Source organism: Bos grunniens, chromosome 19, assembly GCF_055505025.1.
Source record: "Bos grunniens cultivar Pamir isolate PY7600 chromosome 19, Bosgru_T2T1.0, whole genome shotgun sequence".
Taxonomy (NCBI): Eukaryota; Metazoa; Chordata; class Mammalia; order Artiodactyla; family Bovidae; genus Bos; species Bos grunniens.
In genome coordinates, this window is record NC_141183.1 from 20,698,178 (window position 1) to 20,714,196 (window position 16,019).

General features: G+C 47.4%; 2 protein-coding genes across 3 annotated transcripts in view; one reads left to right on the top strand and one right to left on the bottom strand.

The window, feature by feature from the left end:
- Positions 1 to 143: 143 nt before the first annotated feature.
- On the bottom strand, positions 144 to 5,119 carry TUBG2 (tubulin gamma 2). 2 transcript variants are annotated; one of them, XM_086357609.1, is made up of 11 exons: positions 4,866 to 5,119; positions 4,431 to 4,543; positions 4,102 to 4,269; positions 3,732 to 3,800; positions 3,137 to 3,216; positions 2,601 to 2,727; positions 1,657 to 1,743; positions 1,410 to 1,559; positions 904 to 1,056; positions 659 to 820; positions 144 to 537 (listed from the first exon to the last, which is right to left on the bottom strand). In XM_086357609.1, exons 1-11 carry the CDS (start codon positions 4,912 to 4,914, stop codon positions 340 to 342), a joined length of 1,356 nt encoding a protein of 451 aa, XP_086213735.1. In that variant the 5' UTR covers positions 4,915 to 5,119; the 3' UTR covers positions 144 to 339. The 2 variants fall into 2 exon arrangements, with proteins under 2 accessions (XP_086213735.1, XP_086213736.1); XM_086357610.1 differs by having other exon boundaries at positions 144 to 554.
- Positions 5,120 to 5,168: 49 nt separating this feature from the next.
- Positions 5,169 to 16,019, top strand: part of RETREG3 (reticulophagy regulator family member 3) — a 64,127-nt gene continuing 53,276 nt past the window's right edge. Inside the window, exons 1-2 of the mRNA XM_086357608.1 lie at positions 5,169 to 5,303; positions 6,320 to 6,438. The gene's annotated coding sequence lies outside the window, so the exon portion shown is untranslated. The remainder of the gene's footprint in view (positions 5,304 to 6,319; positions 6,439 to 16,019) is intronic.

Consider the following 16,019-nt stretch of genomic DNA (forward strand, 5'->3'; position numbering starts at 1 on the left):
GGGACTACCTGGTAAGACTAGAGCAGGTAAAGCCTACCCTACCAACACATGCCTGGGAACTGTGAGGCACCACGGAGATCCTTTCATTGTCCCCCGTATTCGCCTACCAAGGCCTGACAGCTATTCACAGACCAAGGCCTGACTATATTCACAACTAAGCTTTATTACTTTATTAGAGCTAAATAAGCATATCAAGGGTGAAGGCGTCAAAAGGAAGAAGCAAGGCTCACTCTTGGGTTGGAGAAAAATCTAGAACCTTGTTGGTGAGGGGATTTTGGACCAGAGGAATCAAGTATGATGGGACTGTGCTTACTGTCCAGAGGGTGCAGTACGGAGGACTCACTGCTCCTGGGTGCCCCAGGAGATGTAGTCTGGTCGAGTGGCTGCGTGGTACTCATCAATCAGCTCCTGTACAACCTCCCTGGACCTGTCCAGCTCGTCAAAGTTATCCTTAAAGATGTCCTCCTTCCGGAACTGCTCCAGGAAGGCCTCCCGCTTCCGCAGCTTGTCGTACTGCTGGCAGGAACTTTCAAAGAGCTGAAAAAGATAAAAATCTCCAGGATGGGAGCCAGGATGAGACAGGGGGTTGGACTGGATCTCAGGGAGAATGATGAAGGTGGAAAAGAGGGGCCAAAGCAGACCAGGCAGCCAGGCTCACCGAGGAGATGCTGGTGTGGTTGGCCATCATGAGCCCACTGACCCTGTGGGCAGAGGGCAGGTAGGGCGACTTCCTGGACAGGGCCACCTGGATGCTGGCGGGGCCCCAGGGGATGAAGTTGGCCAGCTTCCGTTCCCGGATCCTCTGCAGGCTCTTGTGGACCTGGGGTGGGCACAGGAATGGTGGTGGTAGCCTCTCCTCTACCCCTATGGGCTCCGGGGGTAGGACAAAGGGGCTTCACCTACCTGGGTGGGGTCCACCTCCCCCTGGATGATGTTGAGGATGGCGATGTAGCAGTGGTTGGTCTGGCGATCCCGGCCTGTGGACACCATCACGTTCTTGGGCTGCAGCAGTCGCCTCATGACATCCAGGACCGTGGTCTTTCTCACGCTGGCCACCTGAGGGGAGAGTGGCCACAGGGCAGCCCAGCACTCAGGGCACAGTTGAGAGACGCGTGGACAGAAAGCACGAGGCGACGCACAGCCCCATCAGACGCGGGGGAGCCTGGTCTCTCTAGGGAGTGTCCTTAGATTCAGGTCCTCACTGAGGGATCAGAGATCTCAGTCCCCTGAGCTCAGCTAATTCATGCCCTTGTGCAGAAGCATCAGCAGACTCCATATAGCCTGGGCCCTGCAGGGCACCACAGGCAGGGGGAGAGGAGAGCAAGTCAGCCAGGAAGCAGGGCCTCTGGGTGCAGCAGAGAGAAGGGAAAGGCTGGTCAGGGCCTGCTGGGCCTGAGGGCTGCTCTTACCGACTGGTCCGTGGTGAGGGGGGTGTAACCAGTCATGAGGAAGTGGAGCCGTGGCGTGGGAATGAGCGAGGCGATGAGGCCAATGAGGTCGTTGTTCATGTAGCCGGGGTAGCGCAGGGTGGTGGTGCTGGCTGACATGATGGTGGACACCTGGGGACAGGGTGCCGGGTCATGGGCCTTGTCCTGGGGGCCTCCCTTCCCTAGATGGTGCTTCGGGAAGGAGGGAGTCCAGGAGCGGGGGGCTCACCAGCTGGTTGATCTGGGAGAACGAAGGATTCTGGATGTGCAGGCGGTCTGTGGCGATCCGGTTTAGGGCAGTGTTGTCCAGCACCACCTGGGGGGACAGAAGAGGGTCACAGCACCTTTTTGAGGAGAAACGGGGCAGAGAAATAGGTTATTAGCTTAGTCCCCCTCTAAATTCCAAAACTAGGAAGTAGGTGTGTTCATTTAAAGGTCAAGTACTGTCTCTGGGGCATCAGGGAGACACTTTTCTACCATCCAGTACATTAGAGAAATATTTGACTGTCCAACATGTGCCATGCATGGTACCTGGCTCTGGAGAAACCATAGAGAGTAAAATAGGCATGGTCTTCCCCCTCACCAGGTCTATAGTCTAGAGCAGCGGTCTCCAACTTTACCAGTTTCGTGGAAGACGATTTTTCCATGGACCGGGGTAGGAGTGGGGTTTCAGGATGATTCAAGTGCATTACATTTATTGTGCACTTTATTTCTATTACTATTACATCAGCTTCACCTCAGATCATCAGGCATTAGATCCCAGAGGTTGGGGACCCCTGGTCTAGAGAGGGGAGACTGGCATTGAATATAAAACAACAGAAAAGTATAGTTACGCCTGAAATAAGCACAAAGGAATTTGACCTTGTCTGGGTGGTGAGGGAAGGTTTTGCTAAGAAAGTAACCATTAGGCTGAGAATGGAAACATGAGTAGGTATTAAATAGGCTAAGTGGAGACATGTGGGAGGGGGGTGTTACTCACTTTGTTGAGAGTCCTGCTGCCTAAAGGGACTATGAGAAGCTTGGGGTCAGGTTCTTATTTCATACTTTGGGCCACCAGGTATGGCTTTGTTGGTTGTCTGTTCTCTGGGCAAGGGCTTGGGAAGGGCAGAGTATAGGTGTCTCACTGGTTTGGGGAGGTAGGCCAAAGGCCCCACTTCCTCCTCCCATGCTCACCACACAGTCGGCGTTCTGGGTCAGCCTCTTGAGTGTGAGCAGTGAGTTGTAGGGTTGGACCACCACATCACTCATTTCATCCTGGTTGGGAAACACTGAGTATGTCTGTACCAGCTTCTTGGGGTACCTGGGGGTGAGGAAGAGGGAAACAGGAAGGTAGCAGAGTGAATTGGAAGGACTCTCATCACTGCCCCTCTTTGTCTTCTCCAGGGATAACAGGGGCCATTCCTTCCCAAGTGCCACCAAGGCCTTATACAAAAGGAGTGAGGGCAGAACTTTAGAGCCCAGAAGCCAAAACAGATAAACCTGAAGCATCAAACCTCCCTCCCTCCTAGGTCCTCTCCCCCACCTATGCAGACCCCTTGCTTCCTGGAAGTTATTGCTTCCAAGATGGTCCCTGGGAGGCCAGGCTCTGTTCCTACTTATAACTCGAGGGCAGTAGTAATAGGGCTTTCAGCCAAAAGAAAAAAGTGACAAAAGAAAAGACATTACCCAGGGAAACAGAGCTAATGCCCTCTTCCCAAATACAGGCTTACCTGTCATTCAATCGCTCCAAGAGGTAGGAGCCCAGGCCAGAACCGGTCCCCCCAGCGATGGAATGACACAGCACAAAGCCCTGCAGGGGAAGGAATGGAGAGGCAGTCTCCAGGGATCTGGGGGAGAGGCTTCAGGCTTGTCTCATGTCCCCCTCCCAACCCGCTCAAGTCTCAGGGCTTCCTCTATATCCATCCAGTGTGAGGCTCCTTGAGAAGGAAGGAGCTGATGCCACCCAGATTAGGATCTTCTTGAGGACACAAACTGAACCTTATTTACTTCACCATCTCACATCTGATACTCAATGAAAGAGTTATGAATTGAATTGTCCCCATCACACATCTGATCAGGATCTTTGTGACCCCACGGACGTTAGCCCATCAGGCTCCTCTGTCCATGGAATTCTCCAGGCAACAATACTGGAGTGGGTTGCCATTCCTTTCTCCAGGGGATCTTCACAACCCAGGGATTTGAACCTGGGTCTCCTGCATTGCAGGCTGATTCCTTATCATCTGAGCCACCAGGGAGGCTACCTCCTGACTTTCCCCAGCACTTCTCAGCTTCCTCCCTCCTCTCCCCTAAAGGGCCAAACCTCACCTCTAGGCTGTCACTTCCATCTGCTTCTCGGTCTATGATGTCAAAGATATCTTCATGGATTTTTTCACCCTGTATAGAGACATGAGGAGGGAGGAGACATCTATAGAGACGTGAGGATGACGTTTCTGGACAGCATCTCTTTTCAGCACCAGTAACTCTACCTTGGGACACTGCTGACACCTCAAGCAGAGCCCCGACTGTGGCCCTCACCCCAGAAATGCTACTTTGCATAAACTTCTCTGTGTCTGTCCCTCTTATCAGGGTAGCCCCCTGTCTCTTACTGTCAGTACGGTCTAATCACCAGACTGCTTGTGCTTGCCTTACCCCAGGAAGGGAACATCAAGAATCTCTGGGATGGCCACCTGGATACCTGGGAGAATCCGCTGGCCCAGTTGTTGCCAGCTCCTCCTCCATGCTCCGACAGGTAGATGTTTTCTGGGTTGTAGAGCTTGGCATAGGGGGAGTTGAGGATGGAGTGGATCACCCTGGGCTCCAGGTCCAGCAGCACTGCCCTCGGGATGTAGTGCTCATCGTCAGCCTGTCAAGAGGAGTCCAGGAGGGGCCCAATCAGCTCGGGCCTGCCCTCCTCCTTCAAACCAGCCGCCCTGGCTCCTCTGCCCAGTGGATTTCCCAGTACCCAAGCCCTTCCCTTCAGGCCTCCTGGGCCATTGCCAACCCTGGCTAAGTCGCTGGGGGCACCTGGTAGAAAAAGACGTCCTTGCGATCAGTGCCCTCGGTGGCGAACTCCTCCACGATGCCCTCGGGGCTGATACCATGCTCGGCGCACAGCTGCTTCCAGAACTCGAACCCAACTAGGGGACGGGGAGAGATGCCTGGGTCTGCTAAAGCCCTCTAGCAGAGGGCTCGGGAGCCCAGGGTGAGGCTCAGACACTGTCACACATTCAAGGGTGGACCCAAGACGCCCGGGTCTGGGAACCGTGACAGCTCAGGGTTAGAGGCATGTCTCTCGTTCTGGGTGTCTGGGACCTGGTTCATCTTGCGCAGTAGGGCAGGAGGTTTGTGGAAGGGAAGCGGGGCGGGGGTGGGGCGGGGGTGTGGGAGGATGCCAAGCACTCGGGTGGGGCCCGAAGGGGCAGAACCGGAGACTAGCTGGGCCGGCTCTCGTTCGCTCACTCTGGTTGCCGCACTGGCCCAGCTGCAGGGTGATGATCTCCCGGGGCATCGCTCTTCAGATGAGGCCGCGCCAGCCTGGCCAGGCCCGGCGGGAGTCACGGCAGGGACGAACGCCTGGCAGCTGGGCGCGCAGGACGTGGGGAGCGCGCGCTCTCTTCTGCTTTTGACGCGGATGCTCGGTCTGCGCGTGTGCAGTGCGGGCCTCCTCTCGGCCGGCGGCCCGGGAGCCCAACCTGGGCATCATTTTCCCCCACAGCAGTTGCAGCTGGAATTCCGCACAGGCGCGGAGTGAGGCCACGCCCCCTCCTGCCCACCCGCCCCGGCTCTGCGCCTGCGCAGTGAGATGCGGCCGGCCGCGGGGAGTGACCGGGTGTGGGGGAAGGGAAGTGAGGGAGGGGACGTCCAGGTGTCTGGAATCACCGGCGCTCTGCTTTATAGGTAGGTGAGCGGCTCTGCCTGCTCTGCTAGGTAGAGGGGCTGAATTCAAGCCAATTTTCTTTTAAATTTCTGTTTTCAAATTATATGTATCTAACAAAATGTACCATTTTAACCATTTTAAATTACAATTTTGTGAGGTTAAGTACATGCATATTGTTCCGTAACGGTCTGCAGCAGTCACCTCCAGAACTTTGGCACCTTCCCAAGCTCTTACCTGTTGAACAGTATCCCCGCCCGTATCACCATTCTACTTTCCGTCTCAGTGAATTTGACTAAGTGCCTCATACAAGTGGGATAACACAGTATTTGTCCTTTTGTGTCTGGCTTGTTTCACTTAGGTAATGTTCTCAAGGTTACTCCATGTTACAGCATATATCATACTTTTATTCCTTGTTAAGGCTATATAATATTCCATTGTATGCGTATACCACGTTTTGTGTTTTATCAATCCATCTGTCAATGAACATCGGCGTGCTTCTACTTAACGCTGTTAATGAACATGGGTGTAGAATATCTTGTTTGAGTGCCTACTTTCAATTCTTCTGGGTATATGCCCAGAAGCAGAATTGCTGGATCATGGCAGGATTGTGTTTCCTTTATTTGAGGACTTGCCATACTATTTTTCACAGTGGCTGCACCATTTCACATTCCCACAGCAATGCACATGAGTTCCAGTTTCTCCACATCTTTATCAACACTTGTTACTTAAAAAAAAAAAAAAAAGGCCATCTTAATGAATGTGAGGTGGTATCTCATTGTGGTTTCTATTTTATTTTAAAATTCAAAAAGTTTTAAACATGCAAGCATGATTTTGAATTTTTACTATATATTTTTTTATTTTGAAATTTTACATAAATGGTATCAGAGTGTAATATCTTTTTGTATCTTGCTATTTTCACCCTACTTTAGCTTTAGTGATTTAGCTATGTTGATAGTGTAGATTCATTTTGTTCCTTTTAACTGCTTCATAGTATTTAATTGGATGGATACAAACAGTTTATTCTATTTCCATACAGGGGTGATTTGATTGTTTCCACTTATTTGCTGTTACATCAAATGCCTACAGGAGTTAACCACTTGTGAACCTGAAGAAAAATATCTTTACCAAGAGCTTGTGCAGCTTCAACTTTGCCAGGTTTGGCATATTTTTTCCTAGATGGTTGTACCAACTTGTACTTTTAACCAGCAATAGCATTCTTATTTCCCTATACTCAGTTCCACACTTGGGTTATCAGATCTTCATTTTTGTCAGCTCCAGGTAACTCATAGCTGTAACTTCCAGTTAGGATCACAATCAAAGCTGGTTCAATTTTCCCTTGTTACTGACCCCCCGGGAATTGCCTGTTTATTTCTTTTGCTCCCCCCTCTTTTTTTCCCCTATTGGGCTGTTTCTCTTAATTCAAGATATTCTACGAATTTTTTCTTGGTTTTATGGATTGCAAATATTATGGGCCTATGGCTTGTCTTTACCCTTTGTATATGATGTCTTTTGCCTCAGAGACGATTTTCATTTTAATGTAGACAAAGTTATCCATCTCTTCAATTACGATTTGCACGTTTTATTCCTTCTTAAAGGACCTGCCTCTTCTCCCACTATTTTAAAGCTGTCCTTCGCTGTTTTCGTCCCAAAGCCCAATAGTAGTTTTGCTTGTTTCCTTGTACGTCTTTAGTGCATCTGGAACTTATTTGGAGGCCTGCTGTAAGATAGGGATCTACTTTATCTTTTCCATATGGATGGCCAATTGTCTCCGAACCAATTATTGTAGAGTCGGTGCAGTCCGGCCTCTCCCCCGCCCCCAACATTCCAAGCCCTGGCTCCGACGTGGGCTGGCTTCTGGCCGCTCTTCCGCTCGATTGGGCTGTGGGTCTGTCCCCGTCTGGCGAGCTTTTTCTGGGAGCCGCTGCAGAGACGCTGGTGAGAGCACCGCGGCCAAGAGTCAAGCTCAGACGAGGATTTTTTTTTTTTAGGTTTTGTTTTCTCTCTCTCTCTCTCTTTTTTTTTTTTAAAGGAGAACTCGGCCGCCTTCCAGCCCCGGCCGCCAAGAATCTTCTGGGCTTCTTTAGAAGGCGATGGCTCGCCCCACGCCTGTCCTCTCCCGGGCTCAGTTTCCGTCCCCTAACCCTACCGAGCCTCCCCGCCAGCTCCCGCCCTGCCGTCGGAAGAGTTCGCGCGCCCTCCCAGAGTATCCGCAGGCAGGCCGGCCGGCCTCTTCTGGGAGGATCTGGCTGCTTCCTTTGAAGTTTGAGGGTGGGGTCAGAGCGCCTCCGTTAGCCTTGAATCTCCCCTCCCCCGACGAAACAGCTCCTCAGGGCTGCCTGTCTTCAGAGACTTTGGCAGGCCCCTCTAGAATTTGCCCAGGTGAAGGGCAAGGCTTCAGAGGTGACAGTAAGCTTGCCAGGCCTCCCCTCCTTTTGAGCCTGGAATGGTTGTTTGCTTCCTTTAAAATAATAAGCTGTAAGCCCTTTAGGAACACTTGTGAAACGTGGGAATTTAATTTCAGCCTTTTCTTAATTAACAATAGTGCCTTGCTCCTCCTTCTCCCAGAAGCAGGGAAACTTCCTTAAAATCTCGGTTTATAGGCAAACAGGTTAGAACGTGTGAATTTCTCGGAGTTGGAGAAGTTGCAGTGTAAGTTTTCTTTAAGAGGCCATCTCTGACAAGCTTGAGGCTCCTCCTCCTCTGCAGAAATGGGTTGGAAACTGAGGTGCTTGTGTACATTAGGTGAGCTGAACATAAATCCTCCCAGTTATTAGCAGGGCGTGTTTTCCATTTCTGCTGAGAACTGACCTGTCTGTCGGGGTTAAATGAGATGATGCATGAGCACTTAGCACAGTGCCTGACTCATAGTCAACACTCAGCAAATATTAGCTGCTGTTATATCATAAGATGCAATTGGAATTGAAATATAGTTTGCTGCTAGAGATGAAAGATCTTAATCAGGGTAAAAACTAAATGATTGATTGTTTTAAATAAATGTGAAAAAAGCTTAAAACCTAATTACTTTGTGATGAGCCTACAGATTCAGTTTCAGAGCAGACTTCTGTTGAGGTTGAACAGAAGGCCCAGGTTCATGGTCCATCATAGGACCTGGAGGTCATTACCTACAGCTTGATTATTGAGTGTTGAGTTTTATTTGTTTGGCTCTATGATCTCTGATTCAGGTAGTGGGATTTGGCATGCCTTTGTCTGAGGCTTTGGTTAGCATCTGATAATACATGTAGCATTTGTCAACTAACAAGTTTGTTAAATGTCCTAAGCCTTTACTGAACATCCCAGATTGAATAAAACTTTAATTTGTTTTGTGGCTGCATCTTGTGCCTTGCCGGATCTTAGTTCCCCGACCAGGGACTGAACCCTTACCCTCAGCAGTGAAAGCTTGGAGTCTTAACCACTGGACCCCCAGGGAATTCCCAATAAGACATTATTTTGAGAACTTCCTTGGTGGGTGAGTGGCTAAGACTCCTCACTCCCAATGCAGGGGCCTGAGTTCGATCCCTGGTCAGGGAACTAGAGTTTACATGCCACAACTAAAAAGATTCTGAAACTGAATGATCCCACATGCTTTAACAAAGATCAAAGATTCTGCATGGTGCAACAAATACCCAGCACAGCCAAGTAAATCCAAATAAGTAAAAATAAATATTTTTTAAAAAGACATTATTTGGGAGGCACCTTTGTTTCTGGGCTTTCCTGAATGCCTGGCCTATGGTAGGCCAGGAGCACAGGTATCTTGTGAAGTAATGAGGCAGTGTGTGAGCTGAGAAAATGAGGGTGTGTCTCAGGGTCTTGAGACTGGGATACTGTGACCCCAGGGAGTTTAACTTTCAAAATGATGCCAAGGAAAAAGGTTAAACAATGTAAAATGTGAAAGGAGTTTTACTAAATTCATATTTTGGTTGTGAAATAGAACAAAACTGGCTGTTTTGTTCTGTGTTGTTTTCTTAAGGAATACGAAAAAGAAAATAAACCTGAAGGTAATCCTATTTGCCTATTATTCGCTTATTCTTTTATTATGCACCTACATTACACATAGCACACTAATATGAGAGAGGAAATAGTGGTAACAGACCCAAGTGTTCATGAACTTGTAGAGGAGATAAATACACAGCAGCGTTGGTGTGTAGAGAGTCTGCTGCTGCTGCTGCTGCTAAGTCGCTTCAGTTGTGTCCGACTCTGTGCGACCCCATAGATGGCAGCCCAACAGGCTCCCCCGTCCCTGGGACTCTCCAGGCAAGAACACTGGAGTGGGTTGCCATTTCCTTCTCCAATGCATGAAAGTGAAAAGTGAAAGTGAAGTCGCTCTGTCGTGTCCGACTCCTAGCGACCCCATGGACTGCAGCCCACCAGGCTCCTCCATCCATGGGATTTTCCAGGCAAGAGTACTGGAGTGGGGTGCCATTGCCTTCTCCAGGTGTAGAGAGTATAGAGCTGGCTTAACTTGGGGTGGGGGCAGGAAGAGGCCAGAGAATCGGGGAATACTTTTTGGAGGAGGGCTTCCCTGATAGCTCAGTTGGTAAAGAATCACCTGCAGTGCAGGAGACTCCAGTTCAATTCCTGAGTTCGGAAGATCCGCTGGAGAAGGGATGGCTACCCACTCTAGTATTTTAGGGCTTCCCTTGTGGCTCAGCTGGTAAAGAATCCATCTGCAATGCAGGAGCCCTGGGTTCGATCCCTGGGTTGGGAAGGATCCCCTAGAGAAGGGAAAGGCTACCCACTCCAGTATTCTGGCCTAGAGAATTCCATGGACTGTATTGTCCATGGGGTCACAACGAGTCAGAAACAACTGAGTGACTTTCACTTTTGGAGGAGGTCATCCCTGGCCTATCTTGAATGTCTGGTAGGAATTAGGCAGGTGGAGAAAATGGGGGTGAGGGAAAGAGAGTGGATACAAATCAGTAAGAAGAAAACACAAGCTCAGAAAAAAATGGATTGGGGACTTCCCTGGTGGCTCCAGTGGGTCCTTGCTCCCAATGCAGGGGTCCCAGGTTTGATCCCTGGTCAGTGAACTAGATCCCACGTGCACAAAACTAAGAGTTTGTTGCCCTAACTAAGGCCACAACTTAAGACCTGACACAGCCAAATAAATAAATATTAAACATAAATAAAATAATAATAAATACATTAATTTTAAATAAATAAAAAGAAAAAAGGAACTTCCCTGGCAATCCAGTGGTTAAGACTTTGCCTTCTAGTGTAGAGTGCAGGTTCAATCCCTGATCTGGAGTTAAGATCCCACTTGCCTCACAGCCAAAAAAAAACAAAAGATAAAACAGAAGCAATATTGTAACAAATTCAGTAAAGACTTTAAAAATGGTCCACATTTTTAAAAAATCTTAAAAAATAAAAAAGGAACGATCCCTCTGATATCAGTGAGATGGGCATGCTTGAATGGAGCAACAGGCAAGGTTTCTAGCCAGGCCTGACATGAGAAGGGCCCTGCCCAAGCTACAGATTCTAGAGAGAGAGTGGAGAGAATCTATAACAGTTCAAGATGACTGGATGTGTCATGGGATTAAGGGAGAGGGAAGAGTCTGAGCGGACAGATTTCAATCTTGGGACATTGGGTGAAGGTAGGGCCATGTACTGAGACATGGGAATTCAGGAGGAACGTGTTTGCAGAGGTTGAGTTTGAGAAGCCTGGGGAATATCCAGATAGAAGTTGGGAGCTGGCAGGCAACAGAGAATACAGGGGCCCAGAGCGAAGCAGCAGGGTCTAGGTGGAGAGTTGGCTGTACCCAAGTGGCAGTAGAAGCCTTGGGCCTGAATAGGATCACTCAGGGAGGATACATGGTGTGGGATGGTCCTGGACTGGAAGAGAACTGGAATGGAACCCAATAGAATATAACATCTAAGGAGTAGGAAGATTTTATTGCAAAGAAAAATGAAAGAGCAAACAAAAAGGCAGAAGAAAAATTAGAGCCTATCAGTGAGGTTTGATTGCCTACCCTCCTTGTTCCTGGCAGAGCCATGATTTTGTTCTGCATTCCACCTCTCCTCCAAGCAGCAGTAAATCCTGATTAATCCAAGCCAACTATGGTTCTCACAATTTCCTTGCCAGCAACTGATTTAGGAAGGGATATGTGATGCAATTCAGGTCCGTGAGATGTAAGGAAAGACTTCTGGGAGCTTCTGGGGAAGATCTCCTCACTGGATAAAAACAGATAGGAAGAGGGAATTCCCTGGTGGTCCAGTGGTTAGGATTTGGCACTTTCACTGCGGAGGCTTGCATCCAACCCCCTTAATCAGGGAACTAAGATCCTGCAAGCCACGAGACATTGTAAAGAATGAAAGGAAAATTTACACTTCTTCAGTTGCATGTTGGCACCTGGGACTGCTGCAGTCATCTTTTAATTGTGCAGAGCTTCTTGAAGATAAGCCATCATGTTGAAGATGGTAGAGCAGAAAGATGGAAGGCACCTGGGTCCCTGATGCTGCTGCTGAGCCATCAAATTCATCAGCCCTGGAGCTGCCTTGTATCTGGACCTCTTGAAATGTGGGACAGTTCCTTATAGTTTAAACTTTTTTAAAAATTATTGTTCTTACTTGCAGCTGGAGGCAACCCACTCCAGTATTCTTGCCTGGGAAATCCCGTGGATAGAGGAGCTTGGCAGGGTACAGTCCATGGGGTTGCAAAAGAGTTGGACACAACTTAGCGATTAAGCGACAATGGAGGCATAGCCACAGAGAAGGATACTGCAGAAACCTAGGAAAGAGAACGTTGTAAGGAGGAAATGATTTGACATCTGAGGCTGTAGGAAGATAGAGTAATATGGAGATAGAAAAGGGTCTTTCTAGTGTGGGGGACTACTAATGACTTCAGTGAGTATAGTAACCCTGGGAGTAACAGCTAGATTGCAAAAGGTTGCATGTGTATTCTTAGTCACTCACGTATGTGCAAGTCTTTGTGACCCCATGGACTGTAGCCTGCCAGGCTCCTGTGTCCATGGGATTTCCTAGGCAAGAATACTGGAGGAATGGCTTGCCATTTCCTCCTCCAGAGGATCTTCCCTGACCCAGGGATCGAACCCATGTCTCCTGCATCTCCTGGCAAAAGTTACTTAGCCTTATATATAGTTGGCACTGATGAATATTTGAGGAAACATAAAATTAAGACATGTGGAAGATAAGGAGGTGGGCAGGGAGTTTGAAACAGCGAGTTTAATATGGGGATCATAGATTGCTTCCAAGGGGTTTATGGATAGAATAGACCATGAACTTGAATGAATTATTATTTTGATTTTTCACTCACCTCTAATTAAAACTTAGCCTTCCCTTCCATTGTAACTGTAGGCATCACACTTCACTAGTACGAGCAGTACCTGTGACTCTGTTACTGCTAAAAATCACAGCTATTTTTAGATCACATCACAGCTGATGCAGATGTTACAAAATATTGTTTATAATCTTCACTACCTGTGAATGAGTTGTTAGGCCCCCTCGAGATCTTGTTATTTAATACATTCATGGATGACACAAAAATAAAATGAAAGAAGTACATGTATGATTATACCATAGTTTATTTATTTGTTTATTTTGAACTGGGGCATCATAGCTTTGCATGGACTTTCTCTAGTTGCGCCAAGTGAGGACAGCGCTTCATTGTGTTGTGTGGGCTCCTCATTGCAGCAGCTTCTCTTATTGCAGAGCACAGGCTCTAGGTGCTCATGCTTCAGTAGCTGCAGCACATAGGCTCAGTAGTTATGGTGCACAGGCCTAGTTGTCCTTGCGACATGTGGAATATTCCCAGACGGATACAGGGATCAAACCTATATCAAAACCTGGTCAGGGAACTAGACCCTCATGCCACAACTAAGAGTTCACATGCCACAACAAAGATCAAATATCTTGAGTGCCACAGCTAAGACCCAGTGCAGCCAAATAAATAAATTAATTAAAAAAAATTTTTTTTTAAAAAACTGCATCATTCACCAGACTGCCAAAAGCATGCCCCGGATTCCAGAAGCATCTGTGGTGTGATAAGGGTTAAGAACTCAGCTCTAGGGACTTGCCTGGCAGTCTAGTAGTAAGACTCCATGCTTCCACTGCAGGGGGCATGGGTTCTATCCTTGGTTGAAACTAAGATCCAAAATAAAATAATAATAAAACAGCAATTAAAAAAGAACTTAGCTCTCAAGGGGAAAAGAGAGAAAGGGAGACTTGTACCGAGGAGGTGGGAATGTAGTGTCTGGGGAACACTGTTTTTTAGAGCATAGGAGAAGCTTGCAAAAGCCTCAGTATTTCAACATGATGTTGAAATGCTGAAGGGACAAAGGGGATTTTAAGAACCAAGTTCCTGAGGAGACTGGAGCTCTTGGGATGCAGGGCTCAGGTGGAGGGATTAACTACAGGAAGGAAACTTTTCCCACAATGAAAGGGAGGAAAGGATGAGTGTGGATAAAAATAAGTGTTTTAGTGGGGTGGGAGCAGGGGACAGGAAGTTGAGGGGCATTCTGCCTGATGGCTTCTATTTTCACCATCTAGTAGGAGTGAAGCTATCTGCTGAGAGTAAGAGGGGAGGTGACAAAGGTAGGGAGCGGAAGAGAGAGCTGACAGGCACAAGTATGAGGTCTCCCAGCCCAGTGGGTGGAGAGGGCTGGGACAGTTAGGGACCACCAGGACGTCAAGGCAGTAGTCCAGGTGGGAGTGTGCTGCCTTGGGCAGTGTTCAGCTACCCAGGTGTGAGAGTCAGAGCGCAGATCAGTGAAAGCCAGGGCTGGGTTTTACCAGGAGGATGGGGGTGAAGATCAGGGGAGTAAATGAAGGATGGATCAAATTATGCAGACTGCCTGGAGAAGAATGTGAAGCTAGGAAGGGACTGATAGCTTGGAAGAGTGAAATCAACATGAGAAGTAACAGAGTGGGACTAAGGGAATGAGAAGGTTGAGGTGCAGGAAGTGGTGGTGCAAGAGTTAGCCAGTCAGGTTTGAGGTTAAGGAATAGTTTGTGGGATGGCAGGTGGTGTGGTTTGTCCATAGTGTGTATGGAGGTGAGGAGGTCAAGAAACAGCCAGTCCAACCAGGACCATCCATGTGGATGTAAACATGAAGGTGAGGTTTGGAGTGGAGAGGAAAATCTGGAGAATGTTGAAGAGTGACGTGGAAGTAGTTGGATCTTTGGAACAAGCAGAAGAGTGTGGTGGTGGATAATAGGTGCCTCAAAAGAGGAGGGTGGCTTTTTCAGCAAGGCGAGAGTAATTATCTAAACCTATGGACTGGGAGAAAATATTTGCAAACAATGCAATGGACAAGGGCTTAATTTCCAAAATATACAAAGAGCTCATACAACTCAATGGGCTTCCCTCGTCACTCAGTCAGTAAAGAATCTGCCTGTGATGCGGGAGACCTGGGTTCGATCCCTGGGTCAGGAAGATCCCTTGGAGAAGGAAATGGCAACCCACTCCAGTATTCTTGCCTGGAGAATCCAATGGATGGAGGAGCCTGGCGGGCCATAGTCCATGGAGCCGCAAAGAGTCAGACATAACTTAGCAACTAAACCACCACATACGACTCAACAAAACAAATAACTCGATCAAAAGTTGTTCTTCTCTGAAGAAGACATGTGCCAATAGGCACATGAAAAGTTGCTCAACATCTATTATTATTAGAGAAATGCAAATTAAAACTACAATGAAGGGATTTTCCTGGTGGTCCAGTTGCTAAGACGTCACACTCCCAATGCAGGGGACCCAGGTTTGATCCCTTGTCAGGGAACTAGGTCCCATGTGCTAAAGCTTAGAGTTCGCATGTAGCAATGGAGATCAAAGATCCTGTGTGGCACAACAAAGATCCAGCACAGCCAAATAAAAAAAATATTTTTAAAAACCTACAATGAAGTATCACCTCACAGAGTTCAGATGTCCATTATCTAAAATTCTACAAATAATAAATGCTGGAGAGGATGTAAAGAAAAGGATGTGAAAAAAAATTCCCACACTCCTACACTGTTGGTAGGAATGTAAATTGTAGCCACTATAGAGAACAGTATGAAGGTTCCTTAAAAAAACTAAAAATAGAGTTGCCATATGATCAAGCAATTCCACTCCTGGGCATATATCTGGAGAAAACTCTAATTTGAAAAGATACTCACATCCCGGTGTTCACAGCAGCACTCTTTACAATAGCCAAGACATGGAAGCAACCTAAATGTCCACTGGTAGATGAATGGATGAAGAAAATGTGGTACATACACACAATGGAATACCACTCAATCATAAAAAATAATGAAATAATGCCATTTGCAGCAACATGAATGGACATAGGGATTACACGAAGTGAAGTAAGTTCAAAAGAGAAAGAAATACCATATGATATCACTTATATGTGGAATCTACAATATGACACAGATGAACTTATCTACAAAGCAGAAATAGACTCACAGACACAGAGATCAGACTTGCTGCCTAGGGGCGGGTGAGAGGAAGAGGGATGGCCTGAGAGTTTGGGTTTGGTAGATGCAAACTATTACATTTAGAATGGATAAACAACAAATTGTCCTAATGTATAGCACAAGGAACTAAATTGTAATATATGGTAATAAACTATAATGGAAAAGAATCTTCAAAAGAATATATGTCTATATATATATATCTGAATCACTTTGCTGTGCACCAAAAACTAACACAACATTGTAAATTATACTTTTAAAAAGTTAATTATCTAAAAATAGCAGTAAGGAAATGAAAGAATGCCTACCCATCATGAGGTGGAGAGTGGGGA